We start from the raw sequence: 25,788 nt of genomic DNA on the forward strand, positions 1-25,788 counted from the left end.
CTCATTTTACCCTCAGCAATACCATCCCACCCACCTATGATACTCAAGCCAAAGAATAGAGAACACTATGCTCCCATTTAGAAGAGAACTTAGCCTTGGAGCTGCAGACCTGTCAACCAAAGCAGATGGCAGAGGCTACTTAAGGACAAAGCCCAAAGAAGATCTCTACATTTAGACTCCCAGCACCAAGAGGGCTGGAATATGGTGTCCATATGTCCTGGACTTTCTGGAGCAGTCCCAGTTTGCAATATTCCTTCCAACTCTCAGACCATGTTTTTAGGTTGAGATTGGAAAATGTAATTGTTGTAGGTTTCGGAAGATCCTACAGAGCTAGGAAAGGGCCATATGCTAAGCTAACTATCTCCATCTGTGGAAGATTTAGCCCTACTCCTCTTCTACCTCCTGCTCAGCTATCCTAACCACACACAAATATTAAGACCTTTTTGAATGAGGATGTTACTCAGTGGTAGAGCACTTACCTAGCATGTGCAAATGTCTGGGTTCAATCCTACAGTCCACAGAAGGGAGGTAGGAAGGAAGGAAGGAAGGGAGGGAGGGAGGGAGGAAGAAAGGGAGGAAGGAAGGAAGGAAGGAAGGGAGGGAGGGAGGGAAGGAGGAAGGAAGGAAGGAAGGAAAGAAGGAAGGAAGGGGGGAGAGGAAAGAAGGGAGGGAAGGAAGAAAGGGAAGAAGGAAGGAAAGAAGGGAGGGAGGGAAAGAAAGAAGAATAAATAAAAGGAAGGAAAGATGGAAGGAAAAACAGACATGATAGTGTACATCTGTAATCTCAGCACTGAAGAAGCTGAAGCAGGAGGATTGAACCTGAGATGCATATAGAGAGAATTTGTTGAGAACCTATCTCAACAAACAAACCAATAATAAAAAAGTTTCTTCCATTCCATTGCTATACTTCAGAGCTTATTTAACCCATCTAACAACGCTATGAGGTAAGTATTGTGATAACCTGTTTCTAGACAGGAAAGCTGAGACAAAGCAAGGTTAAGTCACTTGTCAAAAGCCATGAAGCTAGTAAACCACAGCCATGGTTTGGATCCAGGTCTCTGTCTCTGGAGCCTTCTAAATCATCTCACTGTGTGGTCTTGGTGTGAAGCCCCAAGCTCTAGCTGAGGTCCGCTTTGCCCTTTCTGGGTCACAGTTCTCTGGTATTCTGCTTTCTGCTTATACTCTTCTTATACTGAAGCCAAAACTAGTGTGTGTTGGCTGTGTATAGACTCCCAGATAATTAGGACACATTTGGTCCAAATTCTTCATGTTACGAGCAGAAAAAATAGCTGGATGGCTTGGAGGTGGCAGCCACTTGTCCAAGGTCATATACAACGAAGTAAGTAGCACTCTCAGGCCTAGAGCCCATTTCAGTGTCTGTCCACAGAAGTACAAGCATGCTCACGGAGGGTGAGCTTCCTCAAGTCCATTTTTGGAACACGGACAGGTTATAGATAAATTAATTAAACAAACTGATGAGCTCCAACTTTGAAATCTATTATTCATTCAAGGAGAACAACGTTCATATCATCTTTTCCTCTGATCAACGGATTCATATTTGCTTAGTGCTTCATGTAAAGTCTTCATGGCCCTTAGGTTATTTTGGCTTCGTAGCCACTCTCCAATGTAAGCAAGAATTGTAATCTCCTTGTTACTGGTGAGGAAGCTGAGGTGCCCAATAATGGAGGGATACATGAGGGCACCTTCACCAGGTAGCTTGGCGTAGGGAAGGTGCACAGTATGCATCCATGAGCTGAACCAACAGACAAGAGCACTGCTTATCTATCTCCTGGTGGAGGAGGCCCCAGACTCCGTGCAAACAAATAGAGCTATAAGATGAAAGGTCTGGTGACAGTGGTGACTTCCTGATCACAAATGATTTGTATTTACTTGTGTAACTCTTCCCCCATATTGTACAGGCTTTGTGCAAGTAAGCATGCACTACTTCTGGAATTATTAAAAATGTCTGGAGGCTGTGTGGCTCATTGACAAAACATGCTCAAAGTGCAGAGTTTGATTCCCAACACCAAAAAGGGAGAAAAGACACAAAGAGAAGAAACAGAAAACAAAGAAAAACAAATGTCTTTTATTCCTTGATCTGACCACCTCATTCACTTACCCTGTCGCTCCCCATCTACTCCTAGGTTTACTTGGAGCAGAGCCTCACCTCCCATCTCTCACCCCAGACCAGAACCCTTGCATGGAAGAGTCACAAATGGAGTTGCCCTGAGAGGTCTCCAATCTACTTGGAGGTCACTGAATCTCTTGTCTGTGCTTGGGTTAAGGACAAGGGACAGACATGTTCTTTCTTCCTTATGTGTTTACTTACAACCTGATTCCCAAGGAGATGTGGTGGGAATAAGCAAAATAAAATTAGATGTAAAGAGCCAGGGCAGCCCGCCAAATCCTAAGAAGCACAATTAGGCATTTGAGAAGATGAAGGAGCAGAAAGAGGAGGAGGAGGAGGAGGAGGAGGAGAGGAAGAAGAGGAAGAAGGAGGAGGAGGAGGAGGGGAGGAGGAAAGAGGAAGAAGAGGAAGAAGAAGAGCAAATATTAACATAGATTTTTCTTTTTCTTTTTTTTTTTTCTTTTTTAGTGCTAGGGTTTTCCTAGGACCTTATGCATGCTAGGCAAGTTCACTGACATTTAAATAGTTCAGTTTTGTTTCTTTCTTTGCTTCTTTCTTTCTTTTTTTTTCTTTTTTTTTTTTTGTCAATCATGGAGCTTGAACTCTGGGCCTGGAAGCTGTCCCTCAGCTCTTCAGCTCAAGGCTAGCACTCTACCACTTGAGCTACAGTGCCAATTCCAGTTTTCTGAGTGGTTTATTGGAGATAAAAGTCTCATGGCCTTTCCTCCCCAGGCTGGCTTTGAACCATGATGCTCAGATCTCAGCCTCCTGAGTAGCTAGGATTACAGGCGTGAGGCAATAGTTCAGTTTTTTAAGCCCAAATACTAAGACCTATGGTTTCTGGGGAAACTGACACTTTTGAGCGTTCACCTGCACTCATTAAGTCTGTTCAACTTTATAGAGTATTTATTATTATTGTAATTTGGATGAAGGAAATAATCACAAGAGGCAAAATTGCTTGCCCAGCATCACACAGCTAATAATAAATAGGAAAGCCTGGATCTGAACTCAGGGATGTCTGCTTCCAAAGACAAATTGGGGCAAATTTGCCTTTTCTCATCTCTCTTTCCATCCGCATCACAGCCTTCATATACTGTACATTTTCTATAATCCAGCAGTTTCAGGGCACTTCCTTTAGCCCTTACAGAACACTTGGAAAGATATAGCATTAGCTCGATTTTACACATGAGAAAACAAGCTAAAGAAGAGTTCTAAATATATACAAGCTCACACAACTGGCAAGAAGTAATTTGGGATAAAGGAGATCTTTACCCAAAGCCCCAAAATGACCTCAAAAAGTGGTATGGAGTCAGGCACCAGTGGTTTATGCCTGTAATCCTAGCTACTCAGGAGGCTGAGATCTGAGGATAAGAGTTCAAAGCCATCCTGGGCAAGAAAGTCCATGAAACTCTTATCTCCAATTCACCACCAGAAAACCAGAAGTGGTGCTGTGGCTCAAAGTGGTAGAGTGCTAGCCTTGAGCAAAAGTGCTCAGGGACAGCGTCCAGGCCCTGAGTTCAAGTCCCATGACTGAAGAAAAGAAAAGCTCAGAAACAGCACCCATACGCTGAGTTCAAGCTGTAAGACAGGCATACATATTTAAAGAAAAAAAAAGTGGTGTGGGAGAAGGAAAAGGTGTGGAGAAAGTGGGTGTGGTGGCTGAGGTGGGAAGTCTGGCCATTCCGGCTCCTCACTTAGATCTACCTTAGATCTTTCACATCCCACCTTCCCCCCCAGAGGGGTTCATCCCAGGGCTGTGCCCCAATTTTCACCAGCTGCCAGTTGTTGAAGTTTCAAACTCAATTGTTCTCCTCGGTACTGAGGCAAATGGAGTCATTAATTACCTTCTATCGGCTGGGCTGAGTTCAGAATTCGATCAATATCCCCGCTTGTCATTCAGGGCAGCCTGCCTGTGCAGCCCCAGCCCCACCCCCCACAGCAGGCGGCAGCCTACAGACGGGACTTGGGTTGCCACCGGGGGCCTCTCATCGGATGGGGAGCAGGGAGTGAGGTTTGGGATGCTGAGGAATGGAGCTGCTCTCCAGAGCTGGGATGTCTTCCAGACTGGAAGATCCAAGTTCCATGGATTGAACGGAAAGTGGGAGGGGGCAGAATGGAGAATGGATGAAAAAAGACAGGGCAGGGGTGGGGGTTGGGGGGAATGAAGAGAGGAGGGAGGGACTAGGAAAAGGGGTGGAGGAAAGGTGAGAGAGAGGGGGGAGGGAGGAAGATAGGAAAACGTGGAAGGATGGAGAAGAGACAGAGGGCGAAAAGGAGGCCTGTGATGCTCCACTGTTCTAAAAAGGGCCCCAGAGGGCTGGCCTGAGATTAAGGTTATAGAACACTGCTTCTCTTACGAGGTAGAATGAGGCAAAGTGTGAGGGAAGGGGTGACATTGTCCAAAAAACAATGTATTTTTTTTTTACCTGACTTATGTAACTGTAACCCCTCTGCCCTTTACCTTTATAATAACAATACAATTTTTTAAAAAGAGAGATGGAATGACATACCCCACTCTCTCTCAGCCTCAAACTGGACAATCTGTGAGTCTGGATTGGCTACGAAGCCTGAGTTAACCTTGTTGAACACAATGTAACTCTTAGGAATCTAGCCCGAAGCTTTAGCTCTGGATAAAACCAAGTCTGTGCTGCTCCCTCACCTTGATAAACCACTCACTGGTCATCCTTGATGAAGCCCAGCTCCTCAGCTCTCTCTAGGTTTATTACAGGGTGAGAAGCTGGCTGCCAGCCCGCTTAACCTCAGGCTTGCTGCAACCATTCACATCCATTTGCTTCTAAGAACATTAACTGCATTAGAGACTTTGGGTTAGGAGTAACTTTGGGCTGAACCCTAGTTTTGATGCTCACTTGCTGTATGACTTTGATCAAGTTGCATAAACTTTTTTTTCACAAGAAAGTTGCTAACTCCTCCCTCAACAATATTAATTTCTCCTCTGTGTTCCTCAACTTGTTTTAGAAATATTAATAATAGTAACCAAAATGGCTCCAGTTCATATTATGGTACCAAACACTATACTTAAATAAACACACATGGTTTGAATCCTTAGCGCAACAACTGCCCTTTATTAAGCACTTACTGTTTATCAGGCACGCATGTAAGAATTTTACATATATCAACTCATTTCATTTCTACAAGAAAAACTTATGCATGAAGCTTCTATTCTATTCCACAGCATAAATGAGGAAATGCAAGTACAGATGTTATGGAACTTTCCCAAAGTAACATGGATGACAAATGTAAAAGAGTGCTAGAGGAGCCAAACCCCAAGCAATCTCTGCCTCTGAAACTGAGATCATAATCTCAAGAAACTGAGAGCTTCTGAAGAAAGGGACTTGCCTAGAGATATTTACTATGGCCAATAAGTGATACAGCCAAATATAAATGTGTGTGTGTGTGTGTGTGTGTGTGTGTGTGTGTGTGTGTGTCTGTATGTCTGTGTGTATTCACTGTGTGCCAGTACTGGGGCTTGAATTCAAGACCTGGACACTGTCCCTTAGCTCTTTCAATCAAGGCTTTTCACTTTACCATTTGAGCCACAGCTCTATTTCTACCTTTTTGGTGGTTAATTAGATATTAGTCTCATGGACTTTCCCTCCTGAGCTGGCTTCGAATTGTGAGCTTCAGATCTCAGCCTCCTGAGTAACTATGATTACAGGTGTCAGCCACTGGTACTCAGCATCATAATTCTTTTATGCTTTTCAATTAAACTGAATTTTGATGGCAGGGACCCCATAATTTTCATCTTTTCTAAATCTATCATAGGGTCTAATATATGGTATGTAGTCTCAACTGTTGACTGATTTCTTGAATAGAATTATAAAACAAAAACTTTTATATCCAACAGTTTACCTTTTAGAAAGAAAAAGAACAACAATAAAAATTGCTACTCTCTATCCTGTGTCACTTGCACTTATATCTGGAAAGTATAATGGAGATAATTTGATCTTGATCTGATTCCCTCTCAGAGGTATAAAACCAAAACCAAACAGAGCAGCAACAACGAAAGAAAGACAGCCTCAGAAAGACTGGGTAATGGTCCCATGTCACAGAGCTAGTATGAGAATTGAGGTTCCAAGAATAGAGACCTTTCCATTATTGCAGGTGGTTTAATCCTGACCAAGAAAAAAAAGACAACAGGTAAGTGGTAGAAGCAACCCATTGCAGAGGAAGAGACATGATCTGAATCCCACTTGAAGAAAGCAAACTCCTCTCAGCCTTAACACCATCTTTCTAGAAACCACTGCACCATGAGAACCAAGTGGAGGAAGAAGCGAATGCCCAGGCTGAAGTGCAAAAGAAGAAGGATGAGACAGAAGTCCAAGCAAACCGGCTTGTGCAGGCCAGAGGAGCAGGAATCAGGAATGCCAGAGGCTGGGAAGCTGTTAGGAGTTGTTGGACTGCATGCTGCTGTCTATGATTTCCCAATAGATCTAGAACTTCATCTCCAAGAACCTCTCTGAAAGACACACACCTTGCTCATAACCAAGTATCCCCTGATGCTCCTGTGCTCTGGACCTGTGACATTCTGAACTAGCTTTGTTCATAGTTATGACCAAATGTGATGCGTGTACAATAGCCATCTCTTTTGTTGTTGGAAAAAAAAGAAAGAAAAGAAAGCAAACTCTGATGGGGGGGGGGAGCTAGTAAAGGTGCAGGACATTGTGACAAAACATTGTGAAAGGGGAATATAATTTCATAAGTACAAGAGACTTGAAAAATGAAATTCTGCCTCCATAAGCTCAAAAAATCAACCTGACAAAGTAAAAGGAGCGGGAGCCGGGGGAGGGGTGGAAAGAGGACATTTAAAGAAAATCACCATTGTTGCACACGACTAAGCTTTAAAATATGATGAGCCTAGGATTTAAAAGGACATGTACACCGAACAGTGGAAGATTATGCAGCCATTAAAAAATCATGTTTTCAAAGAATATGTAATGATATGTGAAAATGGCTCTATATAATGATAAGTGAAAATACCAAGATACAAAGCTATGTATACAGTATCATTTCAACTTTGATTTTAAAAATTATATATAAAGTTATATGTTCAGGAAAAAAAGAAAATATACCAAATTTTAACAGTGATATCACTTAGTGACAAGATTACAGGTAATTTTTTTTAGAAACATGGTATCTCTTCCAAATATTTTACATTGAACATGCATTGTTCTGATCAGACTAAAGTTCTCTCCCACCTTCAACTCTCATAAAGTGGATACAGAACAGATGGAAAGGCCATAATTAAGGATGGATGTGGGAATAGGATGCTTCTGTCAGGAGGACAAAGGCTCCAAAAGGAACTTGACATAACAACACAAAATAGAATGTTGTTGTTCCATTTGGAGAAAGAACAAAAAGGAAGGCAGGTTTAAGCTCAATCCTTGGGAGAAAGAGGTAATGCTGAGAGAGGAGAGGAATAAGCAGAACTCCTCCATCCCCAGCTTGCCATAGACTTCTCCACCAAAGAAAAGAATCTTCAAAATGTGACCAGCAGGAGGGCACCGGTGCCTTATTTTTTTTTTTTAATTATTTTTTTATTTTTTTTATTTTTTTCCTCCCTCCCTCCCTTCCCCGAGGTTCTTTTTTTTTTTTGATTGTGATTAAGTGATTACATAATTTCAAAGTCACAAGTTCATTCTAACTTCCCTGGAGCAAATTGTCTACCACAGTCTGTAATATATAACAGTGTTCACATGTTATATACCATATTTGTGATCAGCAGCATGGGGATATTTAGTAGTGGTTCAACCAGATGAGCAGGAGTTCTTTGTTTCCTTGTAGAAAGGGGGTCTCAGTAAGATTATGCAGATAACACTGTAATAAATTCAGTATCAGGCTCTGAATTTCTTTTTTTTTTTTATCATCACATAGCTAATCTGTGGGCACTAGAAAAGAAAACGTGATATACTAGAGCCTATACACACTTACCAAGAATAAGTTGTGGTACATTAACTTGATATTAATGCTTAGATCAAATGCCCATAAGGACTTCTCCAGTTGCCCTGGTTCTTTTTCATTTTTTTTCTTTTTAAACATTTATTACAGCCTCTTCCTCCTTGATCACAACACTGACCACATTCAGCTTGAATAATGATGTGCACATTTGCCTCCTTACTAGATGATAAGCTTCTTGAGGTCAAGGACTGTTCCATTTATCAATGTAAATCATTTATATAGCAGACACTTGATTTGCTCACCAACTTACACCGGATATTTTTAATTGATCAGTTAAGGAAATTCTGTGGGTATAGTAAATGTTAACATTTGGCAAACAATCCCCTTCTTAGCTTTACGAACATGGTGAAGAAAAGTGAAACATTTGATGGCTCTTGGGCTCAATAGTAACTAACACACGCATTCACTGCAACCAGGAGGGAAGTTTCCTCTGATAGGCCGTGCCCTTTCCTTGATTTAAAATGAAAAAAAAAAAATTTAAAAAGAAGAAGAAACCACTTGGATGATCATACAGAAGACATCCTTATGACCTTAACAGAGTAGAATTAAGAACCCAAACCAACAAAATGAAATTCAACAGGGATAAATGGAATGCCCTATGTTTAGGTTAAAAAAAATCAATTACACAAGTGCAGAATGGAGTAGACCTGGCTTGATAGCAATTGATGTGAAAAAGATCTCGAGGTTTTAGTTGACCACGAACTCAATATGAGCTTGAGTCTGACACGGCTGCTAAAAAAATCGAATGTAATCTTAGGCTACATTATGGATGTGGAGTCTCCAGACGGGAGAGGGGCAGTGGTTCCACTGTACGTACTTGGCATTAGCCGGACTGTCTCCAGGGTACAGTGTTCATTTAAGAGGGACCTTAACCTTCAAGAATAAATTCAGAGATGGGTACCTTAGTTGGTAAGGGAACGCCATCAAGGACGGCAACCACATCATGTCAGAAGCTAAAATCTACTTAGGACTCAGCCCAAAATTTTCCAAGTGCTTAGTAAGTATGGTGGAATAATGGAGGAGAGGAGAGAGACAGGGTGTCAAATGGAGGTCTATACTGCCATCCACCAGGCTGGTGGTGAACGTTATGACTGGCACTTATTTTTACAGAAGAAGAAACTACGATTCTGAGAGATGGTGTAAAATAGGTAGAAATCTCACAGCAAGTAACAAGTGGGGGTGGAGCTTACATCCAGACATTTGGACTGTAAGTCCTGTGCTCTTCCCATAACCCTGCACTTACTCAGTATAAAAGCTGAGCTGCAAACAATGATAACTGTCCATCTATATCCTATAGGCAGGGAGAGTCTTTGGAACAGCAGACAGAACTGCTGGGAGGGAGAGTTCTATGGTGAGTGGCAGGCAAGACCCAGTGACCCTCAAGAATCTCTGATTCTGCCTTTTTTGCAGCCTAGCTCCTTCTGCATGGGAGGTGTCCCTGGAGACAGCTCCCAGTTGTGTTTTCCTACTTCCTGCTGGCTCTTCTAGCTGCTTCCCTGCACTCCTTGAGAACACATAGCCACACAGTTCAGCACTTAATGAATAGCCAGCTAGGTGATGTGTGAAGGCCTGGCCCTCTCCCATAGACTGCACACTGCTGAGATCCCCTCATGTAGCCCAAACACAGTGGGCAATTGAGCCCCAAGAGGAAAGCTGGGTATTCTCAATATCCCACTGAATTCCACACCACAGCAAAATCAGACTATCAGCTCTGAAGTCTGTCTGGGGACAAAGGGATGGTTGTATGGACAACCGTTAAGGCCTTCATATTTTCTAACTTGTAAGAAAGAGGAAGAATGGGGAAAAGCTAGAACCCGAGGAAATTGTGCCAGGACAATTACTTTCCTCAGTGGTCATGAGGATTGAACCCAGGGAGAAATTCTACCACTTGATCTATGATCCCAGCCTTACATTTCTTAATTTTTATACCCACTGTCAAGGCAAAGCCAGCGCAGACATGTGACCCTTGTGGAAAGGAAGAAGGAGGCTGAGTGGGTACAGTAGGGGAAGAGAGAAGCAAAGGCCAGAGGCATTGGGAAGGAAACACAAAGATGATAGAAGAGAAAGACAGACTCCTGGGAAGAAGGGAAGGGAGGGGCCCTGGGTGGAGGATGGAGGCTGGGGGACTGCATGGTGGTAGGGGATTCATTTCCTTGCTTCAGAGCATCCAGCGTGCAGTCCTACTGGCCTGCTTGCTTGCAGAGCTGGTGGACAAGGGGAGCTCCCTGAGCCCCTCTGGTAGGGCCCCAGCAGGGGTGGGGTCTTCTACCCCAGTGCTGCCCTCCCTGGGCTCCAGTTCAGGCTCGAACCAGTTAGAAACCTCTCTAGAGCCAGGAGGGAAGGGGGCTTTGTTAGCTCAAAGGACACAAGCAAGGCGAAAAATTACATACCAGGCCGCCCTAAGTATGCTTGTTTAGAGAAACTGCTTGCATTTATGAAGTCTTTGGTGCGGAAAGCAGGGTTGCAAATGACTGCATCAGAGCGACAGTAAAGGCCATTAATTTCCTGTTATGTTTTCCTGTGTTGGGGGCTTTATTAATTTAATTTTACACTGTCGAACAACAGCGAGAGCTGACATTGCCACACTGCCACACTGCCACGGCTGGGGTGTTCTTTTTGTGTGTGTAGCAAGGCAAGGCTTTGCCTGACATGCAAATCAACGCTATTACCCGAACCAATAAAGATGTATGGAGGGAAGTGGGGAGGGCTCAATGGGAGGAGGGCCGAGGAGAGAGCAGGGGACAGCAAGGGCCAAGGCCATCCTCGGCCAATTTCTGTGTCTGGCATCTCTTGGCAGTCCAGGACATCCTCCACAATCAGCAATTTCTGCCCATCTTTACCCTCCCTCTTATCCGCTTTCTTCTCTCTCTCTCTCTCTCTTTTTTTTCTACCTTCAAAGACCTCCTCTGTCCCAGCTCCTGACAGAACTTGAATAGAGGCATGAAATTCCCAGAAAGAGATAAGAAGTACATTTCTCCTTACTGTATGTTTCCAGTTGAGGTATGTCACACAAGCCAGGGGCAAGGGTCCTAATGTTGCCACAGCCATGGGCAAGAGGAAAGGCCTTCGCTGCACATTTCTTTATCAGTTACTTTCTTCTCTGTGTGTCCGTTTCCTCAAAAGTCAAAGATTCTAAGCCAAGCACTGGAATCTCAGACATAGAATCCTAATTATCAGGAGACTGAGATCTGAGAATTAAGGTTTGGAGTCAGCCTAAACTAGACTTTTATTTCCAACTGATCATTAAAAAAAAAAAAAGCTGGAACTGGAAGCATGACTCAAGTGGTAGAGTACTAGCCAAGAGTGAAGAAGCTGAACAAGTGTGAGTGGCCCTGAGTTCAAGTGCCAGTCCTGGCATTAGCGCGCGCGCGCGCACACACACACACACACACACACACACACACATAGCCCTACTTACATATACATTCCTGGTACACACACGAACCATGTGTTGAGCATAGGAAGGATTTGGAAGGGCTTCTAAGTCCTTCTGAGAGTCCCCACACTCTGGCTTATCAGTCACTTATAAGTGACTTTGAATTCTCAGGGGAAAAAAGCTTTTAAAAATCTTGAATTGTTTCTATTTAAGAGACTGCAATGTGTCTCCAGTGGCCTCAAGTATCTACTTGGTCCATACCCAGACTCTGAAAAAGGAGCAGATTTCTGGGAGGCCCAGTGGTACCACATTCTGTTCCCTTTTACTGTCCAGTCCTTATAAACACTGCCCCAAACCACTCAAGCTGCAGTGTAGATGCTCCCTCTGGTTCATACTGCCCTTGGCTCAGCTTACCATATACCACCACGATGCTGCCCACACTGCCCACATTGCCTGAGACAATGGATATGGCAGGTGGGCAGTGAAGAGGGACAGAAAGAGGAGCTCCTAGAGACACTTCCTGCAAACACACCATCTGTATCCTTCTGTCCTGGGCTTCCAGGCTGCCACAGCCGAGGGTGGTGTGTGTGTGTGTGTGTACGTGCATGCACACATGCACGTGGATGTCTGTGCATCTCTCTGTTTTGCTCACTTGCTCGCTCTCCTGCCTACACTTTCTGCTTCAGGAGGTGCCTGGCAGGCTCTGAGAGGCAGCTGGATAGAATCCAGCTCTCCCGAGGAGGAAAGCATAAACTTCATAAACTGCATTTACTTTAATGCAGGTTCGTGGGGCTGCTTTCCTCCAGCTCATCTTCCCTCCCCCATCCATCACATTATATCTCTGCCTCCATGTGCTCTCATGTGAGCACAAGAACACGAGTACACACACACACACACACACACACACACACACACACACACACACACACAGAGTCCTGACAAGATGAAGCCTAGGGCTAAGGTAAAGGGAAGGGGTGAAAGCTCCCCTCATCTGATCACACAGGACAGTACCTCAGACAGTATCCCAGATGGGCCCCAAGAGATGCCACACCTTGTCTCCAATGGAGATGATCACAAAGGGTGCTTTGAGGCAGGTGGACAACCTCAAGGAGGGAGGGCTATGCTGACATTTCATGGGGATGGCCAAATGAGAAGCCACCTGGAGGCCTGGCCACAGGCTTCAAGGAAGGGAGGGAGACAAGCAGGGCCTCGCATAGGTTGAGGTTTGTGAGGCCTCTTGTCTAGTGCTGTCAAGGTCAGCAGGTTCAGGTTCACCGAAGGGTCAGGATGGTTTGAATTACTGGCTCTGCCGCAACTCTGCTCTGAGGCGGCTGAGAGGCTGAGACTCGTGACTGTCTCCCAGCCCCTGTGCCAGGCCCCACCCTCCCCCAGACCTTTTGGCCTTTCCACCCCTCACAAGGAAGAATGGGAGAGTCCCAGGGAGCCCCAAGATCACTATGGCCCTGAGGAAGACAGAACGGGGAGGGATCTTTCTCTGGGCTGGACTGTGGAAGGCTGCCAGGATCTATTACTCTGGTAAGCAGTGATCCTAGGTGTCCCCAACCCTTCATTTTCTCCAAACCCATTCTAAGGGGACATGTTCCAGACCTCCCTACTGTCCAAAGGCGTGCAAAGGAGGAGGCACCAGACAGATGAGCTCATGAGACACAGGCCTGGGGGATAGCGCTGCACCTGGCTCCTCCCTCCTGCAGCAGGGGGGGGGGGAGGGGGGAGGAGAAGGGCAGAACTGAGCTGGTGGGTTTTGTAGATTTCTAAGTCATGAGCTAACATATGGGTGCTCATGCAAGGCTGCAAATACAGGAGCAGGACAGAGAACCTGCTAACCTTGGCTAAGGAATGAGTGACACTTCTACTATACCCAATGTCCTGGATTAAACAGACACACAGAGCCCTCCAAAGCAAATTTGTGCCCTCTCTTACGGGATGGTTGGCCCATTCATTCTAACTTTTTGCCTCTGCATGTATTTACTCTTTTGTGTTAAACCTCAAAATACTTTCTCAAACAACCTACTCATCATCCACAATAGCATAAATGAGTTGGGAAATGATGTAAGTTACCAGGATATCTTGCAGCGATTTATAAGCAAATTAATATACTTATGTCAGATCCATACAACCTTAGCTAAACTCCTCTACTTGTCCCCATAGGAAAACACAAGTCCCATATACACAGGGCCTTCAATAAAGGTCTTAATAAGAGTTGGACATAACCTACCTCTATAGAATGACAGCAGTCATTCTACAGACTAGTGGCCAACATTATTTAGCTTAGCTAATATACGATTTCACTAAGAGGAAAATGGTTCCCCGTGTGTATGACCAATAGATTTTTCCTGGCTACTAGGAAGATATCATCAAAATCCTGAATGTACATTACTAAGTGTGTTTCTTTTGCTGGTGAATTAGTAAAGGATGATCTTTAAACTTAACTTTCAAAAACTGGATATCAGCTAGATTTTGAATATTCACTGGAAAATAAACATAGACTGAGATCTGATAGTCAGGAAAACTCTGTAGCTTCCTATAGCTTTGTTTTCTGGATTTCCATAGGACCTGTAGAGAGACATGTATAGTCTGTGACATGTGTATTATGCATGTGAAGCCATGTAATGCCAAAATCATCCACAAGGCACCTTCATGACACCTCCCTTTTCCTTGCTTGCTGTTCCTCATGGGCAACTACAATCTAAAGACACGAAATGGAAAATTCCAGAAATAAACAATTCGTTAAGTTTTAAGTTGTGCACCTTTCTAAGTAGTATGAGGAAATCTGCAGACGTTCTGCTCTGTCCCGCCCTGTGAGTAAATCATCCTTTTGTTTAGCTTATCCACTCCATATCGGTGAGTCACTTGGTAGCTGTCTCTGTTTTAACTGTCATGGTGCTAATACATTGCTATAATTATTCTGTTTTACATTGGTTATTATTTTTAAATTTTCTTACTGTGACTAACCTGTAACTTAAACTTTTTTAAATGGATAGGAAAAAACAAAGTACATATAGGGTTGGGTGCCATCTATGATTTAAATCCAGTGGGTCTACTGGAATATATCCCCTGTGGATAAGAGAGGACTACTGAGTTCTCTGTGAAGGGAATCAGATTATTCTCTCTCTCTCTCTCTCTCTCTCTCTCTCTGTAAGAATTAGAAGATATAATTGAACTTAAACACTTGGGTTCAGGTTAAGAAATCAGTATACTCTCATTTTGTTTACCCAATATGGTGCCACCTTATGTCTTTCAGGCGGGCCATCCTCGGCATCCCTCCCAGCTCCTCCAGGCTGCATCGTGTCCCACTAAAAGAATGCACACTCAGCAAAACTTCCCTAAGCTCTTTCAATACCGATGAGTTCAGATGCCTCCCCATTCCAGCCAGCTCTCTGCACCCTGACCAAAGGCTACTGAAAGGGTCAGACTCAGTTTCCAGCCTCTGCCTTTAAATGTCAACCCACACCCAGCTTGTTCAGATCAGAGCAAGCTCACAGACACAACAGTTCACCAGAACACTTCCTCTCCCAATATGCCAACTCAGCGGGCAGCACCCAAGTCCCAGGACCCACCCAGGCAGTTGAGCAGTAGCAATTTTTTTCTTCCCCAGGGTCCTTCTTGCCTTCCTTTTCTCACCCTGGCTCTCCTCCCAATGCCTCTCCAAAGGACAACTAGAAAGAGAACTTGGTGGCCAGGGCACGCCTGGTTTCCATTAATGAGATACACCAAGTGTAAGCCAGCCATGGAGGCAGCCTACAAAAGGAGGCGATCACGGGCGGCCAGGAGCAGAGCTGCTCAGGTAATTGGTTTATCTATCTGGAAGCAGGGGGAGCAATCTCAGCACAGACAGACTAGCAGTAAAGTCTCTTCCTTAAGGCTATTTCCTTTGTCTTTTCAATTGCTTGCACATCCATGTGAGAGAGGGAGAGAGTGTTAAAGAGAGAGGGAGAGGGAGAAATGTTAATTTGTGAATTAATGGCTTTTCTCAGCGGAATTGTAAATTCAAATGTCACCTCACACGGTGACACCACGGCTGGTCTGCTGAAGAAGCAATGATAAGATCCCCCCACCTCCCTCAGTGCCCCTCCCTCCCCAAAGATAGCTCTGGAGTGGAACATGCTACTTTTAATTTGCAATAACAACACAACAGAGGTATGCAGTAATGACTGCCTCTTCCACCCTCCTCCTGGCTTCCTGCCCCCCAGTCCAGGTGGCTCCCCATTTCCTCTTTCCCCACCCCCTTCTGAAACAACACCTCACCTCACCCTGCTACCCCCCCCCCCCAGCCAGTGCCTGATCACATGGGGGGGTGCCTTTGGAATTGACGATGCTGCAACCCTCTCTTCTCCTTCAATAATCAGGGAATTAATGACCCTGAAGTTAAAGTGAGGCTGATACCGAGGCCCTGCCCAGCGCTGGGAAAAAGCCTTCATTGTTTTCAAGCAGGAGGCGGGCAGCAGTGAGGGAGATTCATGGATGGAGATTGAATATGCAATTTTCTTTCACCTTGCCAAGAGCTGCCCCTGGGCTGTGCCTGGCCTAAATTTTTCCTTTTACCATCTCTGCCTTATCCGGCCCTCCCACCTCCCTTCCATTCTTTCCAGAAAATTACCTTCAAAATTGATTTCCACTTTTACAAACAAATATAATGGGAACACAGGAAAAAACTTGGGCCGTGATGAATTAGGGCTGTCAGGTGCTTCCAGGTCTCCTTTGCTTTTGTTTTACTGCCCGATCTGCTCTTTGTTTTTCCAAGGGCTGGAATAGCTGCCCCCATCCACTAAGTACCTGACCTCCAGGCCACCAGGCCTCAGTCCCCAAACCCCTCAGTGGCCCATGGAGGAAGTGATCCAGGCTGGGAGACTCTATTAGCAAATTGGGTTCCCAGTGGAAGACTTAAGCCCTGCCTCCTTTCTGCTCTTGGAATGTTCTCTAACTGCCACCCCTGAGATATTCCCCATGGATGCCCATATCATATTCCCTCTGGCCCTTATACCTCTTAAAGTCCAGACCAGCTGCAATCCTCTACCTCCTCTAATGTGGGCAGGATCTGTATATACCTCAACTAGGGCAAATAAGAGACAGACAAACACTGGGAGATCCCAAAAGAATGGCAGATAGAAGATGGGGGCTAGACCTTGAGACTGAGAGACTAGACTCCTTTCAGAAGGGCTATAAGGGTTCTGAGTGGTAACTTCTTCACAGCCTGAGAAGTATTCATTCTTAGTTTCAATTTTCCTAGCCTGGGGCTCCAGGTACCTTTAGAGACAGGCTCAGAGCCATCCACCCATTCATCAACAGGTATATTATCTATGGGTCCTTGGGGACTAGCAGTATACACATTCCCTTTTCCAGAACCCCAGACACTTGGTGTGCTCAGGTCTGGCCTATGGCTGTCCACGATCACTGGTGCTGGTGGACATACACACAATCACATTACTAATCTCTCCAAACACAAAGCTACCTCCAACACTGCATGGGTTCCCAACACCTGGCACTGTCCATCCTCTTACACCCAAAGATCTCAGAGAGGGAGAACACATGAACATATTCATATAAATAAATAGATCACATAAAAATGCATATGGGCCTATCGTAATAAATGAATGTACAGGAATGTACACAGATGAACAGAAGGAATGATGCCCCCATATTAGAAAAAGGGGGGTGTCTTTTATTTATCCACACACATAGGAAATGCCTGTGTACCAAGTAAAGGTGTTTATGCCTGTAATCCTAGCTACTTAGAAGAGTAAGATTGGAAGGATCAAGGTTTGGGGCCAGCTAGGCAAAAACCCGGCCAACGACTAGGTGCAGTGACATGTGTCTGTCATTGGGATACCTGGGAGGCTGGGATCAGGAGAAGTGAAGTTCTAGGCCAGCCCAGTCAAAATAGTTTTTGGGACTGCATCTCAACAGAAGAAACTGGCACAGAGATACACACTTGGTAGGCTGGGAAGTTGGCTCAGTGGTAGATCGCTTGCCTTGCATGCATGAGGCCCTGGGTTCGATTCCTCAGCACCACATAAGCAGAAAAAAAAAAGCCAGAAGTAGCGCTGTGGCTCAAGTGGTAGAGCACTAGCCTTGAGCTGAAGAGCTGAGGGACGGTGCTCAGGCCCAGAGTTCAGGCCCACGACTGGATTCCCCCCCCCCCCAAAAAAAAGAGATACACACTTGCTATCTCATGAAAAGCATAAAATAGGAGGACTTCAGTCCTGGTATAGACCTGGACAAAAAGCAAAACATGATTTCAAAATAACAAAATTCAAAGGAGGGTTGGCTCCATGGGTCAGTGGTAGAGTCCTACCTCACAAGTACAAAGCCAAAAAGAAAAGAAGGACAGAAAAAAATACTTTTGGAGGCTAAAATATGATATATGTATGGCTCACCAGACAACCACAGAGCAAATTAACCAGTAAGGATGGACAAGGCTTGTCCCAAATACACAGGAGGAGGCTGACTGCACTGCTCCCATCCAGGTTAGCTCATCCCTGGATCAGTGAAAGGTTACCATAGTTACAAGAAGCACCACTGAGGCTAGGAAGCCAGGGCCCAAATAAATTTCTTTCTAAATAAGCTTCATTTTCCCATGAAATCTACACCTGCCAATTGCATTTCCTTTGGAAGATGTATAAAGATTCATCTTCCAAGATGGATTTGGCTCAAAACTCTAGATCTATGATCTCATTAAATCCTTTCTAGTCTTCAGGCAGTAAGTATTGTTACTATCTCCATTTTACAGATAAGAAAACTGAGCTGAAGCAGGTTAACTGACCCAAGGCCACACAGCAAGTGAGTGGTGCTATGATTCAAATCCAGAGCTCACAGTCTTCCGGAGCCACTGTCCCTGTCGATGGGAGGCTCCTGGAACTATACACCAGCCTTGGTTGGACTGGCACCTTCCTTCCTGGAGACTTTGCTGCCTTCCCTTGCCTCCTTTTAGGGCTCTGGACAAAGGCAGCACTGCTCAGTTCCGTAGTCTAGTCCCCTATTTCTACTCCGAGAGTAACTTAAGCAACAATCTCTAGGACTTCTAGGTGGGACACTAAAGAAATAAATAGTGTCTTCTAGTTACAGCTTCATCCAAAGCAGAAGGGAGCCATTAAGGGCAGTGACAGGATTCAGCCATTTGAAGCCATGAAACCTGCCCTCCTGCAAACGCACAACTGCACGGGCTTGGCACCACTCAACTGCACAATTCATTGTGCATCTAATTAATGGAATGCAAAACCACAGCCCCCTGCAATCCCACACATCAAAGGATGATACTAACACACCTCCCTCACACACATCAGCAGACTCTCACCATATGACTTCATTTGGATATTTGGACAAGTTATATAACTGCTCTGTGCTTCAACACCCCAGCTGATAGATAGCAGTGCTTTGGGCCGCAGCTCAAAGCAACGGGGGAGAAATAAAAAAATGAGGTTTTCTGTTTTGTTTTGTTTCCTGGCGCTGAAGATTGAACCTATAGCCTTGTGTATTAACCTGGTTATAGATAGGGCACTACAAATCTGTCCTCTAGCCTCAGAAACCAGAATATGCAACATTAGCAAATTGATGTCCCTAGGAATCCAACCCTAATATACCTGCCCATAATTATAGCTAAGAAATGAAGAGTACTGAATGAGGATTCTTCTGACTCAGACTGATACAAAACCTAGTTTCTGGGTGCTTCATGACATGATTTCATCTCTCCCAAGCCTGTCTGCCTGTCTCCTTCGGAAAGCCACTGGACTCCTGGGAAGTATCAAAGCTTCTTGAGTAGCACATTTCTTCAAAGAAAATCTGAGGGTTTCACATGGGCCAGGGCCTACAAGAGTCTCAAGCAGCCAGCTTCCCTGTGCCCTCAGTCAAAGCTGATCAACCTTTTACAAATATCTCCATGGATATGATTGCTGCAGATACTAATAATGGTGTCCATATTCTAAGTGCCAGTGCCAATAATGTTGGGTATTATCTCTGCGAACACCAATAACTACTGCTGAGATTGTGGCCACAAATGCCAGCACCCATTGCAATGATTGTCCTCGCTAATGCCCACCATTGTGTCATTGTTAGAGCTGAAGAATAGTCCATGCTGTACCTAGAGGCAGGAGCCGAAGCAGCTCCTGGAGGGCAGCAAGGTGCCTGGCTTGTCTTCAGGGTATGACACTTCAAGGGAGATGCCAAAGAGCCTGAGGCCGAAGGAGGGCCAGTGTGATCAGGGTATCCAGAGTTCTCCTGGAGGGAGATATGCCTGTCCCCCCACTCCCTCTAGGGTCTAGTCCCTGGACATGCATCCGTGGCCTCATTCCAATGCCCTACAGTCCCCCAACTCAGTTTCCCTTTCACCTGCAGTCCTGGGCCAAGAGCTGAAGGACACACCTGGGTGTCTGTGCAGCCTGTGCCCAAGGCTCCTCCTGCTACTGGCCTGCCAGCTGCTATGCTACCTTGGCCTGACTGCAGTGTTGGGCTACATCATCTTGACACATAATTATCTCTCCTATTCTTAATCATCTGAGCTGCTCCCTAATGCAAACCAGACTGGCTGCTCGAAGGCCTCTGGAGTGAGAGAAGGGGAAGAGGGATGTTCAGCTTTACCTTTGTTCTCTCCTTTCCTCTCCTATCCCTTCCCACCTGAGTCCTAGGAATAAAAAATAGGGTGGATGGATTGGAAAGTGATTTAGTGGTAGTGTTTGCCTAGCATGCACGAAGCCCTAGGTTCAATTCCTTAGTACCACATAAACAGAAAAAGCCAGAAGTGGTGCTGTGGCTCAAGTGGTAGAGCACTAGCCTTGAGCAAAAGAAGCTGAGGGACAGTGCCCAGGCCCTGAGTCCAAGCCCTATGACTGGCAAAAAAAATGGGGGGGGGAGGTGCAGGTACTAAGAGAAAGCTGATCTCTTCCCAAACCTGGTCTCCAGGGAATAGAAGTTCAGCTCCTTCATGCCTGAGGCTGGCTAAGAGGAGAGAAGGGGCAGGAGAAATCCTCCCCCCCCCACACACACACAAATAAGCAGTGCCTGGAGATTCTTGCCTCTTGCTGAGATTCATCAGGTAAATATTTAAGAGGAAACTCTGAGGCCCCACACTGTTCTTCACCTGAAGATTTCAACCACTTCCTACACTGTCTGCCTGCTGACATCACTGTCACACTGCTGAGCCCCTCCACCCAGCCCTGCTCCTGTCCCTTCCTGCTCAGACTCCTTCAGGCCTACCCCTTCCTTCAAAAACAAGCCCACCCTTCTTACTTGTCCAGGTATTGGCATATAGCCTGTGACCCTTACCATCTACCTGGCCTTGTCTCACACCCCTCTCCCTCTTTGCTGACAAAGCTACTCTGACTTTGTTGGCCCCAGAGCCTCTGGTCACAAGACCTACTTTATGAGGAAGACTTCCAGGCTATTGTCTTTAAGACTCCCCTCAATTATTACCTAGCCTCTTCTCAAAGAGCAGATCTTCCCGGCAGGGCCCTGGCCCTTCTCCCACCCTTCTTCCCATGCCATCTCCCAGGGCCCAGCAAGACCTCCACTGCACACTGCATCTGATAGCCTTTAGGCTCTCTGCTCTCAGTGTTTTCTGAACCCTGATAGAATGTAAGCTCCTTAAGGATAAGAATCATATCTTGTTCTGCTTGGGGACCCTCTATATCTAGCCTTTCTTGTAGCTGGTGTGCAAGAAATTCATTGAATTGAATTGGCTCGAAACAATGAATGGGAACTGCTCAGAGAAGAGATTACTCTGTTCTGTGCCTGCCTTGCCCCACCCCTGGATGGCCACAGCCTCAGGCCAGTACTTCCCTACCCTCGGCATCCCTTCACAGCTCATCCGAACCCAAGTAGCAGAGGGCAGGCAACCCCCAACTGCAAGCCAACCAAAGAGAGAACAGAGAGGCTTCAGTGGCCTCTCCAATCTCTTGGATATCTCATACACTAAACAAGGCAGGTGGCTAAAGAGAAACCCTTAGGGTTTGAAGCAGACTCTACCAAAGCATCCAGGGTTCCAGGGAGCTTGGCTAAGGCCTGAGTATGGGAAACCCCAGGGAGATCTGGGACTCAGGGCTGTTCACTCGGCCTCCCTTTGCCCATCAGGGGCTGCCGCCAAAACAACCACAATGAAATTTAGTGAGTGGCAAAGGCCGTGGCAGCCAAATGGGTTTGGATATTTTGGAAGAAGGAGAAATAGAGCCAGACAAGCTGTTTCCCTGTGAAACGAGGCCATTAGGGCTTCTGGAAGGAAGCCAGCACCAGGTCATCACTGTCTTGCCAGGCCCAGGCCTCTCCTATACACTCTGGCCCTTCTGCTAGAGGCCAGGGCTCTCATACTCTCTTCTCTCTGCCTGGGCCTGGAGAATATAGACTGTGGCCCAGAGAGACTGTGTCCCTCTCCTCTTGTTCTTTATCAAGTGGCTCCCATCAAAGACCTGTCTATGTTTAGGGTGACCACAGAAGCTATTGTCCAAATGGGACATTCTTGAGAGACAAAGAAGAGGCTGATTGGCAGAGATGCAGAGAAAATAGGCATAAATTGGAACTGGCCTGAGCTGGTGCGAAATATGGTCACCCCTCGCCCCTTATGCTGATCTTTGGAGGATTCTGTAGAGGTCATGGAAGATAGCTATAAAATCCTATACTCTGAAAATCCAGGAGGCTACCACTTCCCTGGCTGAGACTGTGGGAGAACTGGAGCAGGAAGCAAGGTCTGAGACACTGGTGTCTGTTTGCCTGCCCTGACAGCTCTGTACACTGGCCTCATGTATCAGAGGAGAACCAGATGGTCACCAAAGGACCCCTAGTGCTGGCGTATTTGAGAAAGCACCTTGAACCAAGTTCATCCCCATCACTGTCCCCTTATTTTCTTTCTTCCCATCTCCTCTTCATTCCTCATTCCCTTTAACTCATAGCTTAATAACTTGGCTATGCCTTGAGGGCTGCAGAGGAAGAAGGAGATGGGCCCGTGGGGAACCGGAGTGACATCCACTCTCATGGAGAGTCCAGCTCCATGAGGGCGGAGGAAAAAACAAAACCCACAGCCAGTATACATGACATCACCCAGTACCTTCCAATGGGTTGGGATCAAGTGAGGACAAAGTCAGTTGGCCTTTCATCCTTGGTCACAGACCAGCTGTCCTCACAACCTCCTAAGGTAAAAGGTTCACATGTCTCCTCCTGGCATCCCATAGGGAGAGATGGGGTGTGTCTCAGCAGAAGGTGAAGCCCTTAGGGCTGAGCAGATGGTGAAGCTAGTGGCCCCACCAGCAGCCTCCCTCCCACTCTCCAGGAGCCAGCAGGGCAGTGGGGGTACCTGGGCTTTGCAACTAAAACTGATCTCACAACAGAGCAGCTGCAAGGCCAGGCAGAAACCGGAGCTCTGAGTCCAAGGACAAAGCACGCAGAGGGGAAGCCAAACCTCTTCCCTCCTCCCTACCTTCATCACGTTTCCTCTTCTCACCATTGGAGCGAGGTATCCCTAGGATCCCATTGATGGAGTAGGATCCCACTGGGTCATTGGAGGCGCTGGAAACAGGAGGGGAGGCAGTGCTGGGAACTGGACAAGAAGAAGAAGGAAATGCCATCAGGATAACAGGTGTGGTCTCAGGCCAAAGCCCCACGGCTGGGGGAAGAAAGAAGCAGAGGACAGAAGGAGGGATGCGGAGCCTAGATTCCCCTTCTTCCTGAGGCTGAAGGGAGGAAACATCGACTTGCGCAGTTTAGGCTGTTACTCCTTCTGTTCAGCCCATGCAAAGTAGTGACCAGTCAACTCAGGCTTCTGTAGCCTATGGTTTCACTGGGTCCTGGAGCACCTTCTCTGTAGATAGACTGTGTATAGGCCTAGGAAACCCTAAGGTTGGTTTAGTTTAGAAAGTACTTTGATGGCTTTCTAGGGAGCATGGGTCTTAGAATACCTTTTGAATAGCACATCCAATTAGGGTCTGGGCAAATTCTTCCCCCCTCAAATCCCAGCTCATCATTCCTTTCTCCTGAGCAGTTTTTACCAGCTACTATTTGGAGCCTATAGCTCTGTGATAATTCTGTTTCTGACTCTGGGAATCTCAAAGCTTGTTCTAATACTTCTCAGAAGCATACAGTTTCTCTCTCCCCCCTCCCCCCTCAGTTGCTTTTGGTCTTGAAACCACTTAAAAAGTTCCTAAATTCCCCCTCAGGGGACAGACTATGACCCCATTCACTCTGCCATGGTGAGCTCAGGTACAGCCTGGTCCAACCCTCCCTCCCAGCACACGCTGTTACCTAGGCCTGGCAAACAAAGGCTCCTGCCAACTCCAGGAGGGCTGGGACCAGCCATTTCTACTTCCTGTTGGTCAAGAGAGAAGGGGATAGCTGCCAAGAGCAGTAGTAAGACAAATGTAATTGCATCCCATTTCTTTGGACTCCAGGCCTCATCTATGGTGACAATAGCATGAAGCACCAAGAGCCAAAGATCAGTTTGTGTGTGTGTGTGTGTGTGTGTGTGTGTGTGTGTGTGTGTGTGTGTGTGTGTGTGTGTATGCATGGTGATGGGAAAGTGTGCCAGCCGGTGTGTTGGCAGGCCTGGGACATGCCGTTGAAAGACCCTGAGTTGAGTCAAGAACTGAGATAGGAAGGTTGGAGAGAGGCAAAAGGCTACATCATGGATGAAGCAGAGACAAAGAAATCAGGAGAAACCGTGCCCTGTGGCTCATGCCTGTATGCCTAGTGAATCAGGAGGCTGAGATCTGAAGATCATGGTTCAAAGCCAGCCCAGGGAAGGAAAAATCTGTGAGACTCTTATCTCCAATTAACCACCAGAAAACTGGAAGTGGCTCTGTGGCTCAAAGTAGTAGAGCTCTAACCTTGAGCAAAAAGAGCTCAAGGACAGTGCCTAGGCCCTGAGCTCAAGCCCCAGGACTGACAAAAAGAAAAAGAAAGAACGAAAGAAAAGAAATCAGGAGAAACAGGCCAAAGGAAGAGAGACCATGAGGAAGGAAGAATGGAAACAGGGATAGATCGAGAGCCACACATACAAGAAGAGGAGGGGAGAGGAAGAAGAGAAAAGGGTTGGAAGGGGAGGTAGAGAAGAGTGAATGGAGAAGGAAGAAAGGGAGGGGAGGGAGATGACCGAGAGAAAGGGAGGGAAAGGATGCAGAGGAGGGGTGGGGAGAGAAGGGAACAAAGGGTAGAAAGGAGACAAGGTGGGATAATTTGAAACAGAAATGGCGTAAGAAAGTAGCTATGAAAGAAAGAAGAATATACAGAATTAAAAATTTAAAATATAATAGAGCAAAAGAAAGAAGGGTAAAAAGAAGAATTACTAAAAATAAAAATAAGTTAGAGAGAGACAATATAGACTAAATCAGAGGATGGGTGGGAGGATCTCAGGGAGACTCTGGGCCTCTAGGAACTCAGGAACAAGAGGAAACATGGTGTGGAAAACAGGGCAGACCCTAGAGGTCATTGAAATGGGCAGCTCCCAGGACTGGTCTGTATCTTGGCTTTTCTGGGCCAGCTTGTCTTTCCCTCCTCCCCGAGCCCTCTTACCGATGGTGTGACCAGGAGCAGTCACTCCTGTCCCTGCCCCATCCGGCGTTGGGTGGAAAGGCTGCTGAACTTTGGTCCGGATGATCCTGCAACAGCATCACAACAGTATCACACATCACACTGCCCTGGCCAGTGCCCTCCCAGGCTCCTCAGCTTCATCCTCATCCCTTGAGTTTTGGTAGCAAAGATGGGGGAGAGGGAACAACTGCTCTGGTGGCTGGTTGCCCACCTTTCTTTTCCCTCCTCAATTTGACATTTTCTGGTACCAGGACCTCCTGTGGCTGGACATCATTTTGGAGCTAGTTTTATAACTGGGACCTTATCATAGTCCTCCAGATTTGAAAAGAGGGTGCTTTTCCAATACCCCAAACTAAGGAAAGTAGAGAGGGAAGTGCTAGGCCACTGGATCTTAAGCCAAGCTCACCTCAACCAGCCAGGTGAGTTATAAGCCATGAGCCAATTCAGCTTTAATCAGCTTTTGCTGAACACTTGCAAGCTGTAGGAATGAGACCCTTGCCTTCCAGTGTTTTAAGATAGTAATCTGGGCTGGAAATGTGGTTTAGTGATAGAGTGCTTGCCTAGCATGCATGAAACCCTGAGTTTGATTCTCCCTTACCACATAAACAGAAAAAGCCAGAAGTGGCACTGCGGCTCAAGTGGTAGAGCGCTAGCCTTGAGCACCGAGAGGCTCTGGGACAGTGTCCAGTCCCTGAGTATAAGTCCCAGGACTGGCAAAAAACAAAAACAAAAACAAAAACCCTAATCTGTCATGACAATGGCAACCTGAAGACTGAATGAAGGTATG

The 25,788-nt window shown here is 46.0% G+C and overlaps 1 protein-coding gene across 6 annotated transcripts in view; it reads right to left on the reverse strand.

Annotated features, from left to right (window-relative positions):
• The window catches only part of Pax2 (paired box 2), a 92,376-nt gene that overhangs the window by 25,307 nt on the left and 41,281 nt on the right, over positions 1-25,788 (reverse strand). For 5 of the 6 annotated variants that reach the window (XM_042689320.1, XM_042689319.1, XM_042689323.1 and 2 more), the window contains exons 5-6: positions 24,984-25,069; positions 22,897-23,016 (exon numbers count right to left, since the gene is read on the reverse strand). In XM_042689320.1, the coding sequence (XP_042545254.1) occupies positions 22,897-23,016; positions 24,984-25,069 (206 nt within the window). The remainder of the gene's footprint in view (positions 1-22,896; positions 23,017-24,983; positions 25,070-25,788) is intronic. The other variant, XM_042689321.1, reaches the window with a different exon arrangement.

The sequence above is a fragment of the Dipodomys spectabilis genome, unplaced genomic scaffold, assembly GCF_019054845.1.
Source record: "Dipodomys spectabilis isolate Male_0828 unplaced genomic scaffold, ASM1905484v1 ptg000125l, whole genome shotgun sequence".
Taxonomy (NCBI): Eukaryota; Metazoa; Chordata; class Mammalia; order Rodentia; family Heteromyidae; genus Dipodomys; species Dipodomys spectabilis.